The sequence below is a fragment of the Benincasa hispida genome, chromosome 2 (assembly GCF_027475165.1).
Source record: "Benincasa hispida cultivar pf3 chromosome 2, pf3_genome.v1.1, whole genome shotgun sequence".
Lineage (NCBI taxonomy): Eukaryota > Viridiplantae > Streptophyta > Magnoliopsida > Cucurbitales > Cucurbitaceae > Benincasa > Benincasa hispida.
Genome location: NC_143479.1, coordinates 52,301,732 through 52,317,903, shown reverse-complemented (window position 1 = coordinate 52,317,903; position 16,172 = coordinate 52,301,732). Strand labels below are relative to the sequence as shown.

General features: G+C 36.4%; 1 protein-coding gene and 1 pseudogene across 1 annotated transcript in view; one reads left to right on the top strand and one right to left on the bottom strand.

Moving 5' to 3' along the window:
• GSL10 (glucan synthase-like 10) overlaps nucleotides 1–16,172 on the bottom strand; it is an 81,250-nt gene that overhangs the window by 51,148 nt on the left and 13,930 nt on the right. The window contains exons 9-14 of the mRNA XM_039022559.2: nucleotides 7,364–7,461; nucleotides 7,052–7,169; nucleotides 2,596–2,721; nucleotides 1,890–1,966; nucleotides 1,725–1,803; nucleotides 221–337 (exon numbers count right to left, since the gene is read on the bottom strand). Of these exons, the coding sequence (XP_038878487.1) occupies nucleotides 221–337; nucleotides 1,725–1,803; nucleotides 1,890–1,966; nucleotides 2,596–2,721; nucleotides 7,052–7,169; nucleotides 7,364–7,461 (615 nt within the window). The remainder of the gene's footprint in view (nucleotides 1–220; nucleotides 338–1,724; nucleotides 1,804–1,889; nucleotides 1,967–2,595; nucleotides 2,722–7,051; nucleotides 7,170–7,363; nucleotides 7,462–16,172) is intronic.
• LOC120070795 (high mobility group B protein 6 pseudogene) lies at nucleotides 4,138–5,488 on the top strand (annotated as a pseudogene).

Sequence of the window (16,172 nt, the reverse complement as noted above, 5' to 3'; positions counted from 1 at the left end):
TATTCAAGACCGAGGGGAACCGACCGCCCGAAACCAATTAGTCAGTGGTCGGCACCGGTTTGAGTCCAAAACCGACGTCAACCGACAGATGATCACCCCTAATTTAGGCTACACCACATAAACAAAAACAAAAGAAATTTCCCAAGCATCAAGACACAGGTTAGCAAATTTTAGTTATCAGGACTAAGGATAATAAAAAGCATTTAAAAAGCCCATATACCTGGAACATCATAACCAAAAATATCCATAAACGATGGAAACTATGATAAAGATGAAGAAAAGTCCGATGCTCAACAAATGACGTTTTCCCTTGATGACGACTTCTACCAAGCATATTCTGAAAAAGAAATAATAATGATAAGGAAAGGGAAAATTACTCAACATTCTCGTATGAGCACATCACAAAGAAAAAATTAAAGTACTAAACATGCCATGGCTAATGCACCACACTGAAGGCATGAAACCCAATATCACGTGGTTTTTTCCAATATATAATTTCATCAGGAAACTAAACATTTAAATGCAAAATAACCCTCACAGAAAAATAAATAAAATTAAGAAACTAATTTTCAGTTATAAAAGAACAAAAATAAAAGCACGACCGGTAAAATGTTTGTTAGCCAACAAGTACCTTTTGTTCATCAGAATCACGATAGTTCTATTAATAAAGAATAAGATATATGTACACAAATAGAATTTGGCTGTGATAGACAATGACACCAGTCTCTTGCTCAACCAGAAGCTGCGTTCAACCCGATGCATTTTTTTTTTTCAAGAAACAATTCCTTTAATGGAATTGATGAAATTACAAGAAAGGCCAAGCCCCAAGCCAAAAGAAGTTTAAAAAAACCCTTTAAATTGGCAGCAAGAAACGTAATGCTGTAGTTACAAACAGGAGGTGATAATTTACAACATGGAAGAGCTGGAAAGGTAAGTGATTCAAAAAGACCTATCAAAACAGTCCCATTTTTCGTTGAAAATCCGATGGCTTCTCTCAAGCCACTACGACCAGTAAAAAGGATGACTCATAAAACCAAAGGCTATGGAAGTACATAATTGAACAGAGAGAATTGATCTTCAACAACACTGTGAGCATTATTGGTAACAGAATTTGTTAAAGCTCAAGGTGCAATGGTCTTCTGGAGCTTAAGCGCAAGCTTTTTTTGTGTTTAATTAGGATAACAATAATCTTAATCATCTTCCATTTCTCCTTGATTAATTAGGACAACAGTAACCATAATCATCGACAATTGCATCAATATAGACCAGGCCTAAAAGCAACAAAATTTCAAAATTAGGGCAAAGGGTGAGGGTAACAAGCCTAAAAGTAGCCTACTCAAATGAACCACCAATAGTTTGATATTTCTCTAAGTTGGAGGGTAAAAAATTGTATATGCACACAGGACCACCTAAAAAGTTGCATATCGCAATTCAAGAATTCTTTGGGTTCAAGAAAATAATATAGATTCAAAACCCTGAAAACCACCTGCTAAATCAGACTTTTCACTCCCAAATGTTTATGAGAAAACAACAATCTCACGTAAGGAATTATACAGCACAGAAAAATCTATCTTCGCCAACTCAAACCAATCAGTACAACAAATAGTTTATAAATACCACAGTATAACTGAGTTGAAGGAAAAAAGATAAAATAATAATAATAATAAAAGAAGTACAAGAAGAATGATAGGTTTTGTTAAAATTAAGCAAAGCATGCAAACCACCTTCGACTTTGGTGTTGGCTTTTGGAAAAAAGATTTGCCTTTATGCCATGGCCAACTGAGTTCAAAGCATCTAAGCGACCTGATAAAAAAAATGGACAGCACTCCATAACTTCATCAGTATGAACTGTTCATTACAAATCAAACATACAGCATTTTGCAACTAACCAGAAATACTCGTTAAAATCGTCATAGTTTCTCCATGCAGAATGAGGTGCCCGCCCATTATTATTGTTTGCAGCTTCCTGAGAATTTAATAATTAGGCCTTATCAATTGGCAGCTCAAGAAAGCAGACTAGATATTCAAGGAACATACTTCAAATATAAAATTCAATTGTCTTTTCTGTGATTTTGTGAAATCCCACTAAAGCGCGTTACTTCAACAATAAACAGGGAGAGTACACCTCCATGAAATTGGAAACCAGTTCTTTAACTTCTGTAAACTTAGCACCTTGAAACTAACCTTTCCATTCCTTTTTCCTTGTTTGAAGAAAACAGAAACTTCTTAAAATGAAAGACTACAATAATAGATGCAACAACTCGCAAAAAAAAAGAGAAAAAAAAAAAAACCCCGAAAACAAAATGGGATTAAAAAGAACCCCAAAGACCCCTCCATACATAAAGATCACCCACGGAAGAAAAATAAAACCAAGAGAAAACACCAAAGAATTAAACTGTAGCTGAACCACGCCTATCAGAAAATTTTCACCTTTTGAACTCCATTTCTCAAATTTTAGCAGAAGATTTCCAGATGCCACTCGAGGTCAACTACTCATATGGACACATTCACTCCTAATCTTTTGAGAAAAGAAAGAAAAAAAATCCTACTGTTCCATTAGAAATTTTAGGAGACAAGAAATAGAAAAGAACATACCGCAGCCAGAACCTCATAAAGAGGACAGATAACTTGATCAAGGAAAGAAACACCATCTTTAGACTCGCAGCTCTTAGCTGGCTGCGCAATCTGATGCCTCAATATCTCATCCATTTCCCGAACCATCTGGATACAAATTTAAGGGTAAAACAATGAAGCTCATGGGAGAAGATAAAAATTACATAACTACAAAATATAAAAAATCATCTAGGGAACAGGTGTGGAAATGGAGACATCCAAATACATGTGCAGCACACGAAAAATGGTATTCGTTTTTAAATTTTCAAATATGTTCAGAACAGGTCAAAATGGGGAGGCACGTGGACACATCAACCTGAAACAAATTTGATGAAAGAGAAACAAGCACATCTTTTAGAAAATCAAGCTAGTCCATTACTTACCTTACTACTCTCCCCTCTCATACAAGAACATTTTGTGGAAAATCAGGCTGTAATTTAGAGATCTTATTCAGCGATTATTTCCTTGTATATGCTTATAGTTCTCTTCCGGTATATATTTTTTGAAACAGAAACAACCCTCTTCATTGATATAATGAATGAGACTAATGCTCAAAATAGAAGGTAAGGAATCACGGAAACAAAAAGGGACTAAAATCAATGCTCAAAGTACAAAGTAAAGAACCAAGGAAACAAAAAGGCCCTAGAACCAAAATCAAAACACTAGGGATCAGTACGTGCACCCAGGCATCTCAACTATGTCGACACTCCAATAGCATCCTCCATCATATCCTAATTTTTTTTAAAACGGAAACAAGCCTCATTCATTGAATTAATGAAAAGAGACTAATGCTCAAAGTAAAATAAAGAGATACAACGAAACAAAAAGAACCCAAGGATCAGGAAGTGCATCCGAGAAACTCAACTAGGTTGACACCCCTAAACACCCTCATCATGACCAAGCAAACTATTCAACAGACAAAGCATTCCAAAAAGAGCAAATACAACTCAACAAAATAAAAGGACAATACATCACAACTGTAACCCTAGCTATAAGAAGAAGTTACAATAATCTGGAAAGATAAAAGTACTCCAATTAGGACAAATATCTGACATGAAGAAGACTTCAAAAGATTTGGAAAGAGAGCACCAAGCAGAAGCGTTCAAGCGAGCTATTCCGAGTTGATCTAATCAACCAAATTTACTATCTTGAAATACCCTTTGAATTCTTTCAAACCAAAGCTTCTCAAGCAATTCCTTAGATGCATTAGCCCAAAACAACCAAGGGCTCTTCTTTAAAGCTGGACCAATAAGAATCTGCACAACATTATCACTGAAGCTGCTGCCAAACACCCACACAATATTGAAAACAGAGAACAACCAACGCCAACAACCTTGCAAACATGCTTGAACAAAAACCAAAAATGCCGTGATAATCCAGCAGAAGCAACCAAGACAATGAGAGGGGGGGGAAAGGAAAAAGCTCTGCTGAATTATTGCAACTTCCCTCAACGACCCCATCATATCCTAATACAAACTAACTATCAATGTAGTACATGAGGCGATCCAAAAAGAGACAGGACAAGTCAATAAAGACAACATTATGATGAAAAAATGAAAGCTATCCGATTTGGACATAGATCTTGAATGGAAAATTTTGCAGGAAATGCAGGACATGCTTCAACAGTTGAGGCTCGATAAGAAGAAGATTGGGAAGCTTTTGAAAGCCAAAGATGAGATGCTTAAACAGAAGGATGAAGAGCTTAAAACGAGAGATAAAGAACAGGAAAAGCCTCCACATCGAATTGAAGAAGTTGCAGAAGTTGAAGGTGCAGGACATGCTTCAACAGTTGAGGCTTGATAAGGAGAAGATTGGGAAGCTTTTGAAGGCCAAAGATGAGATGCTTAAACAGAAGGATGAAGAGCTTAAAACAAGAGATAAAGAACAGGAAAAGCTCCAGATCGAATTGAAGAAGTTGCAGAAGTTGAAGGAATTCAAACCAACTATGAATTTCCCTATGATTCAAATATTGAAAGACAAGGAACAAGATAAGAAAGAGAAGTAATGCATAGAAAAGAAGAGACCGGCTCCACCTTACACCTTATAGTGCAAAGATCAATGGAACAAGATCAAGAAGAAGAATCCGAAGGTGGAGTTTAAGGAAATTTCAAACATTTTGGGGGCAAAATAGAAGAGTGTTTCAGCAGAAAAGAAGAAGCCAGATGAAGAGAGGTATCAAGCTGAAAAAGAATACTATTTGCTAATCACTTCTAAACAGAAACGTGAGAGTGAGGCGATGAGGTTAGAAGAAGAGCAGAAGCAGAAGACAGCCATGGAACTACTTGAGCAGTACCTTCAATTCAAAGAGGAATCAGAGAAGGAGAAAAAGAAGAAGAAAGAGAAAGATCCATTGAAGCCTAAACAACCCATGTCTGCATTCTTTCTCTTTTCAAATGAGAGGCATGCATCTCTTCTTGCTTAAAACAAGAATGTTCAGGAGGTAGCGAAGATAACAGGGAGTGGGAGAAAATGACAGAGGAGTGGAGAAGTCCTTACAAAGAGATGGCAAAGAAGAACAGGGAAAAGACTTACAGGAAATGGAAATTTCCAAGCAGAAAAAGGAGGAAGAAGCAATCCTGAAGAAGGAAGAGGAAGAGCAAATGAAGGTTCAGAAACATGAGGCTTTACTACTGCTAAAGAAGAAAGAGAAAACTGTAACAATTATAAAGAAAACAAAGGAGGAGCACGGAAGAAGACTGTTAATCATAATAAAAAGCCTCGGAAAACATAAGCACAAGGGAATCAAACATATCAATTGATCGTAAATCTAAAATAACCAATTCAAAGTTTGGAATCAAAGGCCTTGGGATTGAAGGGTTGTGTGTCCAACATAAACTATCAACAAGTGAGTACTTGCAAAAGAATCTCACCGACTCACGCCTATGTAGAATGTAAACCAAAACATCAACCATGCTAGCCATACTAAGAAGAATCCTTCACAAACTTCAAATCAGTAAAGCATAAGGATGACTTTAATCAAGATCAAAGTAAAAAGCGAGACAAAACCAAGCTCGCAACATCTAAATCTCCTCAAACATCAATCAACACCACCACAAACACCAAACATGTTAACACTGTCAGACGAAGCCAAAACAAATCTCCAAAAATGACCGGAACAAAAAAGAACTCAATCCACAAACTTGATCTTATGAATCACCCCAATCTTCAACATTGTCTACATTGGAATATAACAAAAATAAAAGAAGAATAAAGCTTTCTGCCTACTCCTCGGGAAAGATGAAGGTAATCTCTTTAAATTGCATACTATACACCCCTTGATTAAAGAGGAAAACCTTTTTCAGTTGGGAGTTCGTAACAACTAAAGTTCAATCCTCACCTATATCTTCTTCACAAAGACTACTATGATGTTGAAAGTCAATTTCCACGCTACTTACAAAGCTACACTAACATCATATATACAATCCAAGTCCTCAATATAGGGAGAAAAGATCATTGTGGGGTGAGTTTTTTTTATAGAAACAACTACTTTCATTGAGAAAAATGAAAGAATATACGGACATACAAAAAATCAAGCCCACAAAAGAACCCCCTAGAGAAAGGGTTTCCAACTAAGCAACATATTACCTATGGAAGATAATAAAACCTTATCAAAGAGTGAACCATTGAGCCTAATATTACAGTGTTCCCCACTTAGGTTATGTGATGAATCCTGAGGAAGTTCTTGCTTTGAGTTTTCATACAAAGTTGTACAAGCTTCTTCAACGATATCGCCATTAAGTAGGGAGACAGTTGGATCTTGAGTATACTAAGGAACATGGTCTTTTTTACAAATGTAAGATTTAGTGAAGAATTCACAAAAATGATCACTGCTTTCTTTGATCCTCTTTTATTCTTGTAAATGCACTTTGTTGTGCATATTTGCATTAAACATTACAACTTTTGATCCAATAACTTATTCATTCTCGATTATAGAAATTCTGCACCATTGAAAGATCATTTTTAACCTCCAAACATGGTTAAAATAATTAAAAGAAAACAAAAGACGGCGGCAGAAAGCAACTACATCAGATGGCGACAACGACGAAGAAGACGACTGAAGCGACGTGAAGGTCTAGGCGGAAAATCTTTTCCTTTGAATGAAAAGACTTTGGTATATAGCGATTATGAAATTTTCATTAAATTCTGGATGTGTAAAACTGTAACCCAAATTTTTCATGGTCAGGTGGTTAGGTCTATTCTCTAAGGGTTGTTTGGATGGGGCAATTTTTCATTCCAAAAAATTAGATTAGATTAAAAAAGTGTCACAAATCAATCCAACCCATGAACATAATTTATAATTACGAAAGAAGCCTTTGCAAGAAAATAAATACTGAACATAAATTTATTTCAAGTCGTATGTTGGATCAACTTCAAGGTCAAAAATAAAAGAGGTGAACATAATCCAATAAAATAAAAATTGAAGTCCACAGTTACATACATGGTGAAAGATGTAGCATAAGCATTCGGGAAGAAATCTGACGTTGGATGCTTCCCCCCATATCAGAAAGTACAAGGAAATAAATAGTAGCTTTTTTTCCTTGCTAACAGCAGACAAACTGCAAAATAAAAAAAAAAAATAGAATACTTGTAATAATTTTTTTTGGAACTGAAATAAGACTTAAGACTCCATTCAAAAAAAAATTCTTCTACGAGGAATCAAATTCACAAATTCATTGTTGAAAAATAAAAATATGAGATAAACTTAAGACTCCATTCAAAAAATAACAAGAGTAAGTTACAAAGACCAAACCTGCTCCAAACAGGTTGAATGCATAAATATTCACACCATTTAACGTAGTTTTCCAGAGACTTCTTAAAAACACCCTCCACAGCAGCTTCGTCCAATTTCTGAAGCCAGGAAAAATAAAAAATAAAAAATAAAATGAGAGCTCTAGAAAATAGATGTACATTTCATAGTTGAGCATCTGTACATTAATAATTCACATGAACTAAATTTATGGAGGATATTAGTTTGAGCACTAAGCACGGGTGCTTGTGAATCCATTCAGTGAATAGACCTTTTATTTGTTAGAAAGAACATAAAAGCGAGAGCTAAAAGTTCTGTAAACTCAGAATTTTTTTGGTTGTTACTATGCTGTTTGCTCATGACAGCCTAGTAATGGATGAAATAACTCCCCAATGTTTAATATTTTGGAAAATGAAAGCTTTTTAGGTAATTATCATTCGAAAATTCTAATGATGTGGAAAAAAGCATTCTCGTCCAGATTTAAGTGAGGGGTATGGAGGTTGGATCCCTATTAAGAAGTAACCTTTTCACTTGTTGGGAACATAGCACTTTTGAGGCAATACACAAATACCTTGAAGGACTTGTTAGTATCTCTTCGAAAATTAATCTACTGGATTGCACTTAGGCTTGCATAGAAGTCGAGAAAAAAATTTGAACAAGAAACAAAACTTTCCATCGAAATAATGAACAGAGACTAACCCTCAAATGATACTCCTGAACTTCAAAGGTTTCATTAATACCCTTATCCTTTCAAAGGTATTCAGAAGTCAACCCACCATTATCACAATGGAAATAGATAATATTTCAGCAGATAAACTTAATTTGGAGGTATTGTCAATGTTACTCGATGGGCTCCAGAAAATTTTCCAATAGGAAGCCAAACTAAAGGAATGATAAATTTTAACAAATTCATCAATAATTCGGACTTTTGGAGACGCCTCTCTTTATTGGCTGGTTAACTTGGTCTTGGAGTTTTTAGAATTCTTCTCATTCCCTTATTGATAGATTTTCTGTCTCTAAAGAATAATATCCTTGGGTCTCAAAGCAAGCTACAACTTTTTCCGGATCATTTTCCTCTATTTTTGGAAGCTGGTTAAGTACAGTTGGGTCCTTCACTTTTTCACTGTAGTTGGTCGCAACCCTTATGATTGAGAATTCTCTGGTAAAGATCACGTGTTTGGGCCGACCATGTTATGAGTTCTAATCTCAGAAAGATAAAATATGTATTTAATTGCTGGTTTACTGGTTATGAGGTCAATCAAAAAACAAAAAGGAAACGAAAAGAAAAATCTTTTTGCTGAGCGCTTGAGTCTTTTTATGCTAAAGAAAATTCTACTGAGATTTCCAAATCTCATTGGAACGTATTATTGGATAAGCTATTAAAGGGGAATTCGTTGAGTTATTTTCCACAGAAGAAAGGAATCCAATTAAAACATATAAGCTTAATTGGTTGAAGTTAGGAATTGAGATTCCCAACTTTTTTCATAGTTTCTAGGCGGCCAAAAAAAGATGTTTTGGATTACTGGTCTTTTATCCAACAATGGGTTGAGGCACTAAATGTGAAAGTTTGGGCTTTTTCTCATTCCTTATTTCGACTGTCCTCTCTGCATGGCGAATAATAAAGGGCTTCTACATCTTTTTTTTAGTGCTATTATTGGTTGTATCCAATTGTAATGGTTGTAATTATTTTATTTTACTTTATTGTGTTTCATTGCATTTTAAGCACTAGTCTCTTTTTATTTTGCATTTTGCACTGACCTTATACTATGGAACACCAAAGCAAGTCTATTCCTCCAGTTTCATTATTCTTCTGTTCCTTTTTTCCACGGTAGCCTTATATTATTAATGAAATGAGACTAATTCTCAAAAAACAAACTAAGATACAATAGTACAAAGAGCTACAGGATCAGTGGACACATCCATGAATCTCAACGAGGTTGATAATCCCATAGCACTCTCATAATGACCAAATACAAGAACCAAGTTATCACCAATGGTGGACAAAGGAATACAAAAGAAAAGGGAGAAGTCTTTACAAGGCCCAATTCTAGACCATGTGCACTGACCTTACACTATGGAACACCAAAGCAAGTTTATTCCTCCAGTTTCATTTTTCTTTTGTTCCTTTTTTCCATGGTAGCCTTACACTATTAATGAAATGGGACTAATGCTCAAAAAACTAACTAAGATACAATAGTACAAAGAGCTAAAGGATCAGTGGACACATCCGGGGATCTCAACTAGGTTCACAATCTCATAGCACCCTCATAATGACCAAATACAAGAAACGAGCTATCACCAACAATGGACAAAGGAATATAAAAGAAAATACTAATATCCAACAATACAATTCAAAAATATCTTCAATACATCAATAATTCGAAAAAGTAAAATTAAAGCGCTCCAATGTAAGGCACAAGACTTGGATGGAGAGATCAACAAAAGCTTTGGAAAGAGTACACCACGAGGAAACACTAATCCAAGCAACTTCAACACGAACTGTCCAAGTAAGGACATTCCATGAAACACCAAAGTCTTGTGTTTAGTAATTAAAGCAAGTAATTATACTATGGAACACCAAAGCAAGTAATTATTCATTCACTTTCATTATTCTTCTGTTCCTTTTTTCCACTAACTCCGCTCTTTCTAGGCTTCCAGCAGACATACACTTAATTTAGGGTCAACTTTCCTCTAAAGACTCTAAGCCTCTCTCTGATTCTCTCTTACAAAATTAAATCCCCCATTCCCTCTCAATCTCTCGTTCTTAAGCCAAAAATTCTTTTATGCTCTTCTAAATTTTTGTGGTTTTCAAATATTCTCCTGTCAGAGAGCACCAAGAAGAAGCACTAATCCAAGCAATTTAAGAATAAATCTTGGATGGAAAGCTCCACAAAAAAAAAACTTGGAAAGAGAGCACCGAGGAAGAAGCATTAATCCTAGCAATTTCAAAATAATCAATCCATGCCAATGATTTATTTTGGAAGACTCTAATTTCTTTCGAACCAAATTTCAGTAAGGATTGCTTTAATCATGTTGGACCATAACAACTAAGACTTTGGCTTTAAAAAAGGACCAACCAAATCTGAATAACATCATCTTCAAACTCCTCATAAAAACACCCACTAAATATTAAAATGGAGAGCATACGACCCCACAACATCTTGAAAAGCTGCAATCAAAAAAATGGTACAGAAGATCTTCACCATTTTCCATACAAAGAAGACAAATAGAAGGTGATAAACTGTGAGAGGGAAACTTCCTTTGAAGAGTGAAGGAGCAATTCAAAGTTCCAAAGAACGATATCCAGTTAAGAATATTAACTTCACAAAGGCTCTTAGAGTTCCAACGAGCTTTAAAAACCACCAAATCCAAGGGATGAGAAACCTTCAAATGATTAGAAAGAGATTTTACTAAAAAAGTTCCCAAAGGCTTCAAAGACCAACCAAATACGTCGATCAGGTTGAGCAACCACCATTCTATCATCCTGAGTCTTATTTTTTAAAAGGAAACCAATCTTTTTATTAATGCATAAAAAGAAAGTACAAGAGATGTATACTTGAAAGAGAACGATACATGACTCGGGATCCGGAGACGCACCCAGGCATCTCAACTAGGTTGACACCCCCTTAGCGTCCTCATCACATTCATAATAACTCAAACACATCGGAATGAAAAGATCTTACAAAAAGACTGAATACAAAGAAGAGGGTGAATCCTCCTTCTAAAAACGTAATACAAGGCAAAAGAAAAACAGGAACATAAATCTAAGCTACTTGAATCCTCTTGATTGGAGAGGAGTGACCCTTCACTTTAAAAATCAATCAATCTGGGTGGATGAAAGCTTGCCAATTTAGACGGATGTTTTGGAGAGAGTATGCTGCAAAATATTTAGAAAGAGAACACTATTGGGAAGCATTTAGTTTAGCAGCCTCATACGAGTGAACCAAGGATGTTCTTTATCTTGGAAGACTCTTTGATTTCTTTCAAACCATATTTCAACTAGCAAGGCTTTTACTGCATTGATCCAAATCAGATTTGAGGTTTTTTTTTAGGATAGGACCTATAAGAATCTGCTGCACATTGTTTCTAAAAATGTTGTCGAATGACCAGCTCATGTTGAAAGTTGTAAAAAGGGCTCTCCAACAGTTTCTGGCATAAAGACAGTCAAAGAACAAATGTTGAAGCTCTTCTCCTTCTGATTTACATAAGACACACTGATTGGGAGAAAGAAAATGGGAAGGCAGCTTGTGTTGCAAGACTGAAGAGCAGTTTAGAGCTCCAAAAAGCATGATCCATACTGTAATGTTCACTCTTCGAGGGCTATTGGACTTCCATAGAGCTTTTTGTAGGCGAATGTCAAGAGGTGGGTCCAAAGCGAGATGGTTAGTTAATGATTTTACCGTGAAGGATCCACTGGCTTCTAAGGACCAAGTACGAGAGTCAGATCTGTTTGAAGGCTCCTTGTTGGACACCAAGGAGAGCAGATTCTGAAAATCTGAAATTTCATCTTCTTTTAAGAGTCTTCTAAAGAATAAAGACCAAGAATGAGTTTGAGAATCCCAATGATCCAAAACAGAGCCATTTTGGTTGGAAGCAATTCTGAACAAGGAAGAAAAACTGTTTTTGAGGGGAGTATTATCAATCCAAGGGTCATGCCAGAAAGCAATGCTGCTGCCATTTCCTAGATTGAAGACTGCCAATGATTCTACTTTCAACCAAATTTGTGAGATGCTGATCCAAGGGCAACGAAGACGGCAAAGTGTCTTCCCAGAAGTGTGCCAATCACTAATATTTCTGCTGTGAATACTCTTAACTTGTCTCCAAAGAGAGGAGTTATCTTGCATAAAGCACCACCCCCATTTGGCTAGAAGAGCCAAGTTTCTTCTTTTTAAACCTCCTAGAGCCAGACCACCATCTTCCATCTTTTTAGAGACAATTTCCCATTTTACCAAATGATTTAGCTTCCCACCTTTATGTCCTTCCCAAAAGAAGTTTCTCATAATTCTTTCTATATAAGAAATTACCTTTTCTGGCATTAAGAAGGAAGACATAATAAATTGGTAAATTTGAGAGAACTGAATTGCTTAAAGTTGCCTACCACCTCTTGAAAGGTTATACCTTCTCCATTTGTCTAGTGTACACTGAAGTTTATCAATAACCGGCTGTCAAAAGTCCACTCTTTTTGGATATCCACCCAAGGGAAGACCTAGATACAAAAAAGGAAGCTGCAAAGTTTTACAACCTAGCCTTGAGGCTACGGCTTCTTGCTTGGATTCTTCAATGTTGATTCCACAAATGGCCGACTTTTCCCAATTTATTTTCTGTCCGAAGCACCACTCGAATAGTGCAAGAGTTTTTCGAAGAGTCTCTAACATTCCATCATCATATCAACAAAATAAAAGGGTGTCATCTACAAATTGAAGAATGGAGATATGGATGTTATCATTTCCTATCACAAAACCTTCAAACAAGCCTTTTTCATAAATTCTGTTGACCAGAGATGTTAGGACTTCACTAACTAGGAGAAAAAGAAAGGGAGAGAGTGGGTCTCCTTGTCGAATTCCTCTTGTGGCCATAATTCTTCCTCTAGGTCTTCCATGGATGAATATGGAAAATTTAGGATTGGATATGCAGTCCATAATCCAAGAAATCCATTTTCCTCAGTCTGATTGGAATGCAATGGTGATTGTCCAACGTTGGTGATTCAGGTCAGAAATTCGAGAATCCCACCAAGCATCTCTCATCTAGCTGTTCTATTAACCCTCTCTCTAATGATAAAGCCATGTTTTGAGTTTATGGTGCAGAATTATCTCATAACTGTGTACAAACAGGGATTGGATCACCATAGACTAATGGAAACTTATGTTTCTTTCTCCATCCTTGCCCTCACCATTTCAATAGCAAATGGTCACATCAAATGTTGGATGGATTGATGTCTTTCATCTCCCAATTATTCACCGGACAGAAACCATCTTCAGATATATTGGTGCATGTGTGGCGATTATCTTCATCCATCCAATCAAATGGAAACAGGTTTCTACCTCTCCTTTGCACGTTTAAAGTTAAAAGAAAATACTAGAGGCATCATTCCGTGTGAATTGACATGGAGTTGGCCGACGTCGAAATCAACATTAGAATCCAAGTTGTGGTTGTCGAAGCACAAGGCTGACAGAGAGAACCAAAACCGTCACAAGAATTAGCATTAAACAAGACGCTGAGTTTGCCTTGATTCGCCGGTTGAATCAAATCATTTAAATTTGCCCCCTCACTCTCCATATTTAATGCATCAATCAAATATCCTAAAATAACCTAAAATAAAGGAGCATCCAAATCTACAATCTATCCTCTCTCCTTTGCCTAATCCTTCGGTGGACCCACCAAATAATTCATTAATTCCCCCCAATTTAGCTGAAAAGCCGAGCTCTTCCATGCTAATCAAATCCACCCCCACCCTTCAGCTTTCAAAACCAAAACCCTAATTTAGTCAAAAACTCTAGCTCTACCTTACTAATCGAATCAATCCCATCCTTCAGCCTCCAAAACCAAAACCCTAGCCCTAGAAAATCGGCTTCTCCATCGTTTACACAGCCGTCTCTCTCCACTTTCACTTTTGGAGAGGGACCAAAGATAGGGCCAAATCAAAACCCTAGCCTTAACAATTCGGCCTTCAGTGACCATTGCAATTAAATCCTTAAATTTTCAATTTTAATATCGAACCTTTAAAATTATATGAGTGTTAAAACTAACTAATATAATTGTATAAACTATAACGTTTGCATAAGTATGAGGATTCAAGTTTTATTATTTATGGAACACTTCCTTGTCACAACCCTCTCTTTCCACTATTACCTTCCGGGAAGGCCCACCACCCTCCCAGCTAGCAACAAATTTTCCACCTCAGCCAATAAAACTAATATTCCATTTGCTAGTTCCAATACAGAAGGATATCTATCTAGCCCTACCAAAGATCCAGATTTTACCAAACATCCTCTTGATATGACTATCTTTGGAGACGAATCAGATGAATCCAATCAACTGCCATTATACTCTCTTCCTCCCCTCCCAATGGACTTAAGTTCTAGCCACACCATCCCTTCGCCAATAGATGACAACCAAATTGTTGCTTTGCTATTGACTCACCACATTCATTCCCCCATTCTTTTACACAACCACGGATCATGGCCTCACCTTCCTTACCTTTCAGCCTTCGAGATTCAACTTCCTTATTGACTGAACATGGCCTTTGTGTTGCAATTTCAACCAACCTCCGTCCCTCTAAAACCAAGAAATCGCAAACTACTGTTGGCAAAAAGCCAAAGCTTCAGAGAGAATTACAAGGATTATACACATCGATCCACTATGACAAATCAGCCACCTTGGCTGTTCAAGAGGGTGCATCGAATCACCAATGAAGTTCCTTACTTGGAACATAAGGGGCCTCAATTCTTGGAGGAGGAGTACCTTGGTTTTTCAGCACAACTATGGCATTGTTCTCCTGTGTGAAACACAATTTTTTTAAAAAAACATAAACAATCCTTTCATTAATGTAATGAAAAGAGTCTAGTGCTCAAGGTACAATGATATATAAGAGCTAGTTACAACTTAAAGAATAGAGATCAGTAGGCACACCCGGCTATCTCAACTAGGTTGACACACCCATAGCGCCCTCATCACATCCCAATAGAAAGAAGTGCATCAAAGAGAAATACAACTAAAACCATAACAAAAGTCTAAAACAGAAAATATAATTAAGGTGAAACAATAAAAGCATTCCAATTTAAGTAAATATCCTGGATGGAGTAGTTCTCGCAGGCCTTGGAGAGGGAACACCATGTAGAAGCTAAGAGTTGAATAGTTCCATAACGGCCTGACCAATCTGTCGTTTTGTCATGAAAAACCCTTTGATTTCGTTCAAACCATATTTTGGAAATTAATGTCTTTATAGCAGTAGACCATAGCATTTGAGCTTTGAAAGATAATCGAGGTCCCATCAAGAGTTGAAGCATATTATCCTGTACTGTGTTGCTGAAAATCCAATGGAGATTAAAGGATGAAAGTAGTTTTTGCCAGCAGCTACTAGAGAAGGAACAATCAAATAATAGGTGGTGTAAATCCTCACTGTTTGCTAAACAAGGACAAATAGTTGGGGAAAGATGGTTTGACTGTGGTTAAGCAATTGAGAGAACCAAACAATAATATTAATCCTTTTTGGACTTTTTGATTTCCATCGCGCCTGAAATAATTTTTTGTCAAGGTGACATGTGGAATTCAAGTGCCTTGAAAAAAATTTGACAGAGTACTTACCCGAGGCATCCAAAGACCAGCTTCTAAAATCAGGGAAATATGATGGAGATTTACCCAATAGGCTTTTCGATCAATTACGTGAAACACAATTGTCAACAGGGGATTCCTTTTCGATCAATTCAATATGGAGCTCTTCTTGCATTAGACATCTTGGCTCCATTGTTGGTGGGTCATCCTTTTGGTGGTACAAAAAGACGATTTGGTTGGCTCTGACACGTGCTTTCTTTTCGAGTTTACGGGGCAAAAGGATTAGAAGCCTTTTTTTCGTGATTCTTTCTCTTTTCTTTGTTTTATGGAGTTCGTTTTGTCTACTAATATTCATGGTGTAAATCAAACACACTTTCTCTCATGTTACCTTATCTTTTCTAGTCATAAATTGGTACTCTCCTTTGTGATCACCTTTAGGTGTTTGGGGTTCTCCCCTAATTTCATTCATCAGTGAAATGTTTCTATTACAAGAAAAAAAAAAAAAAAAAAAAAAAAAAAAAAACTACTCTAAACCACCTTA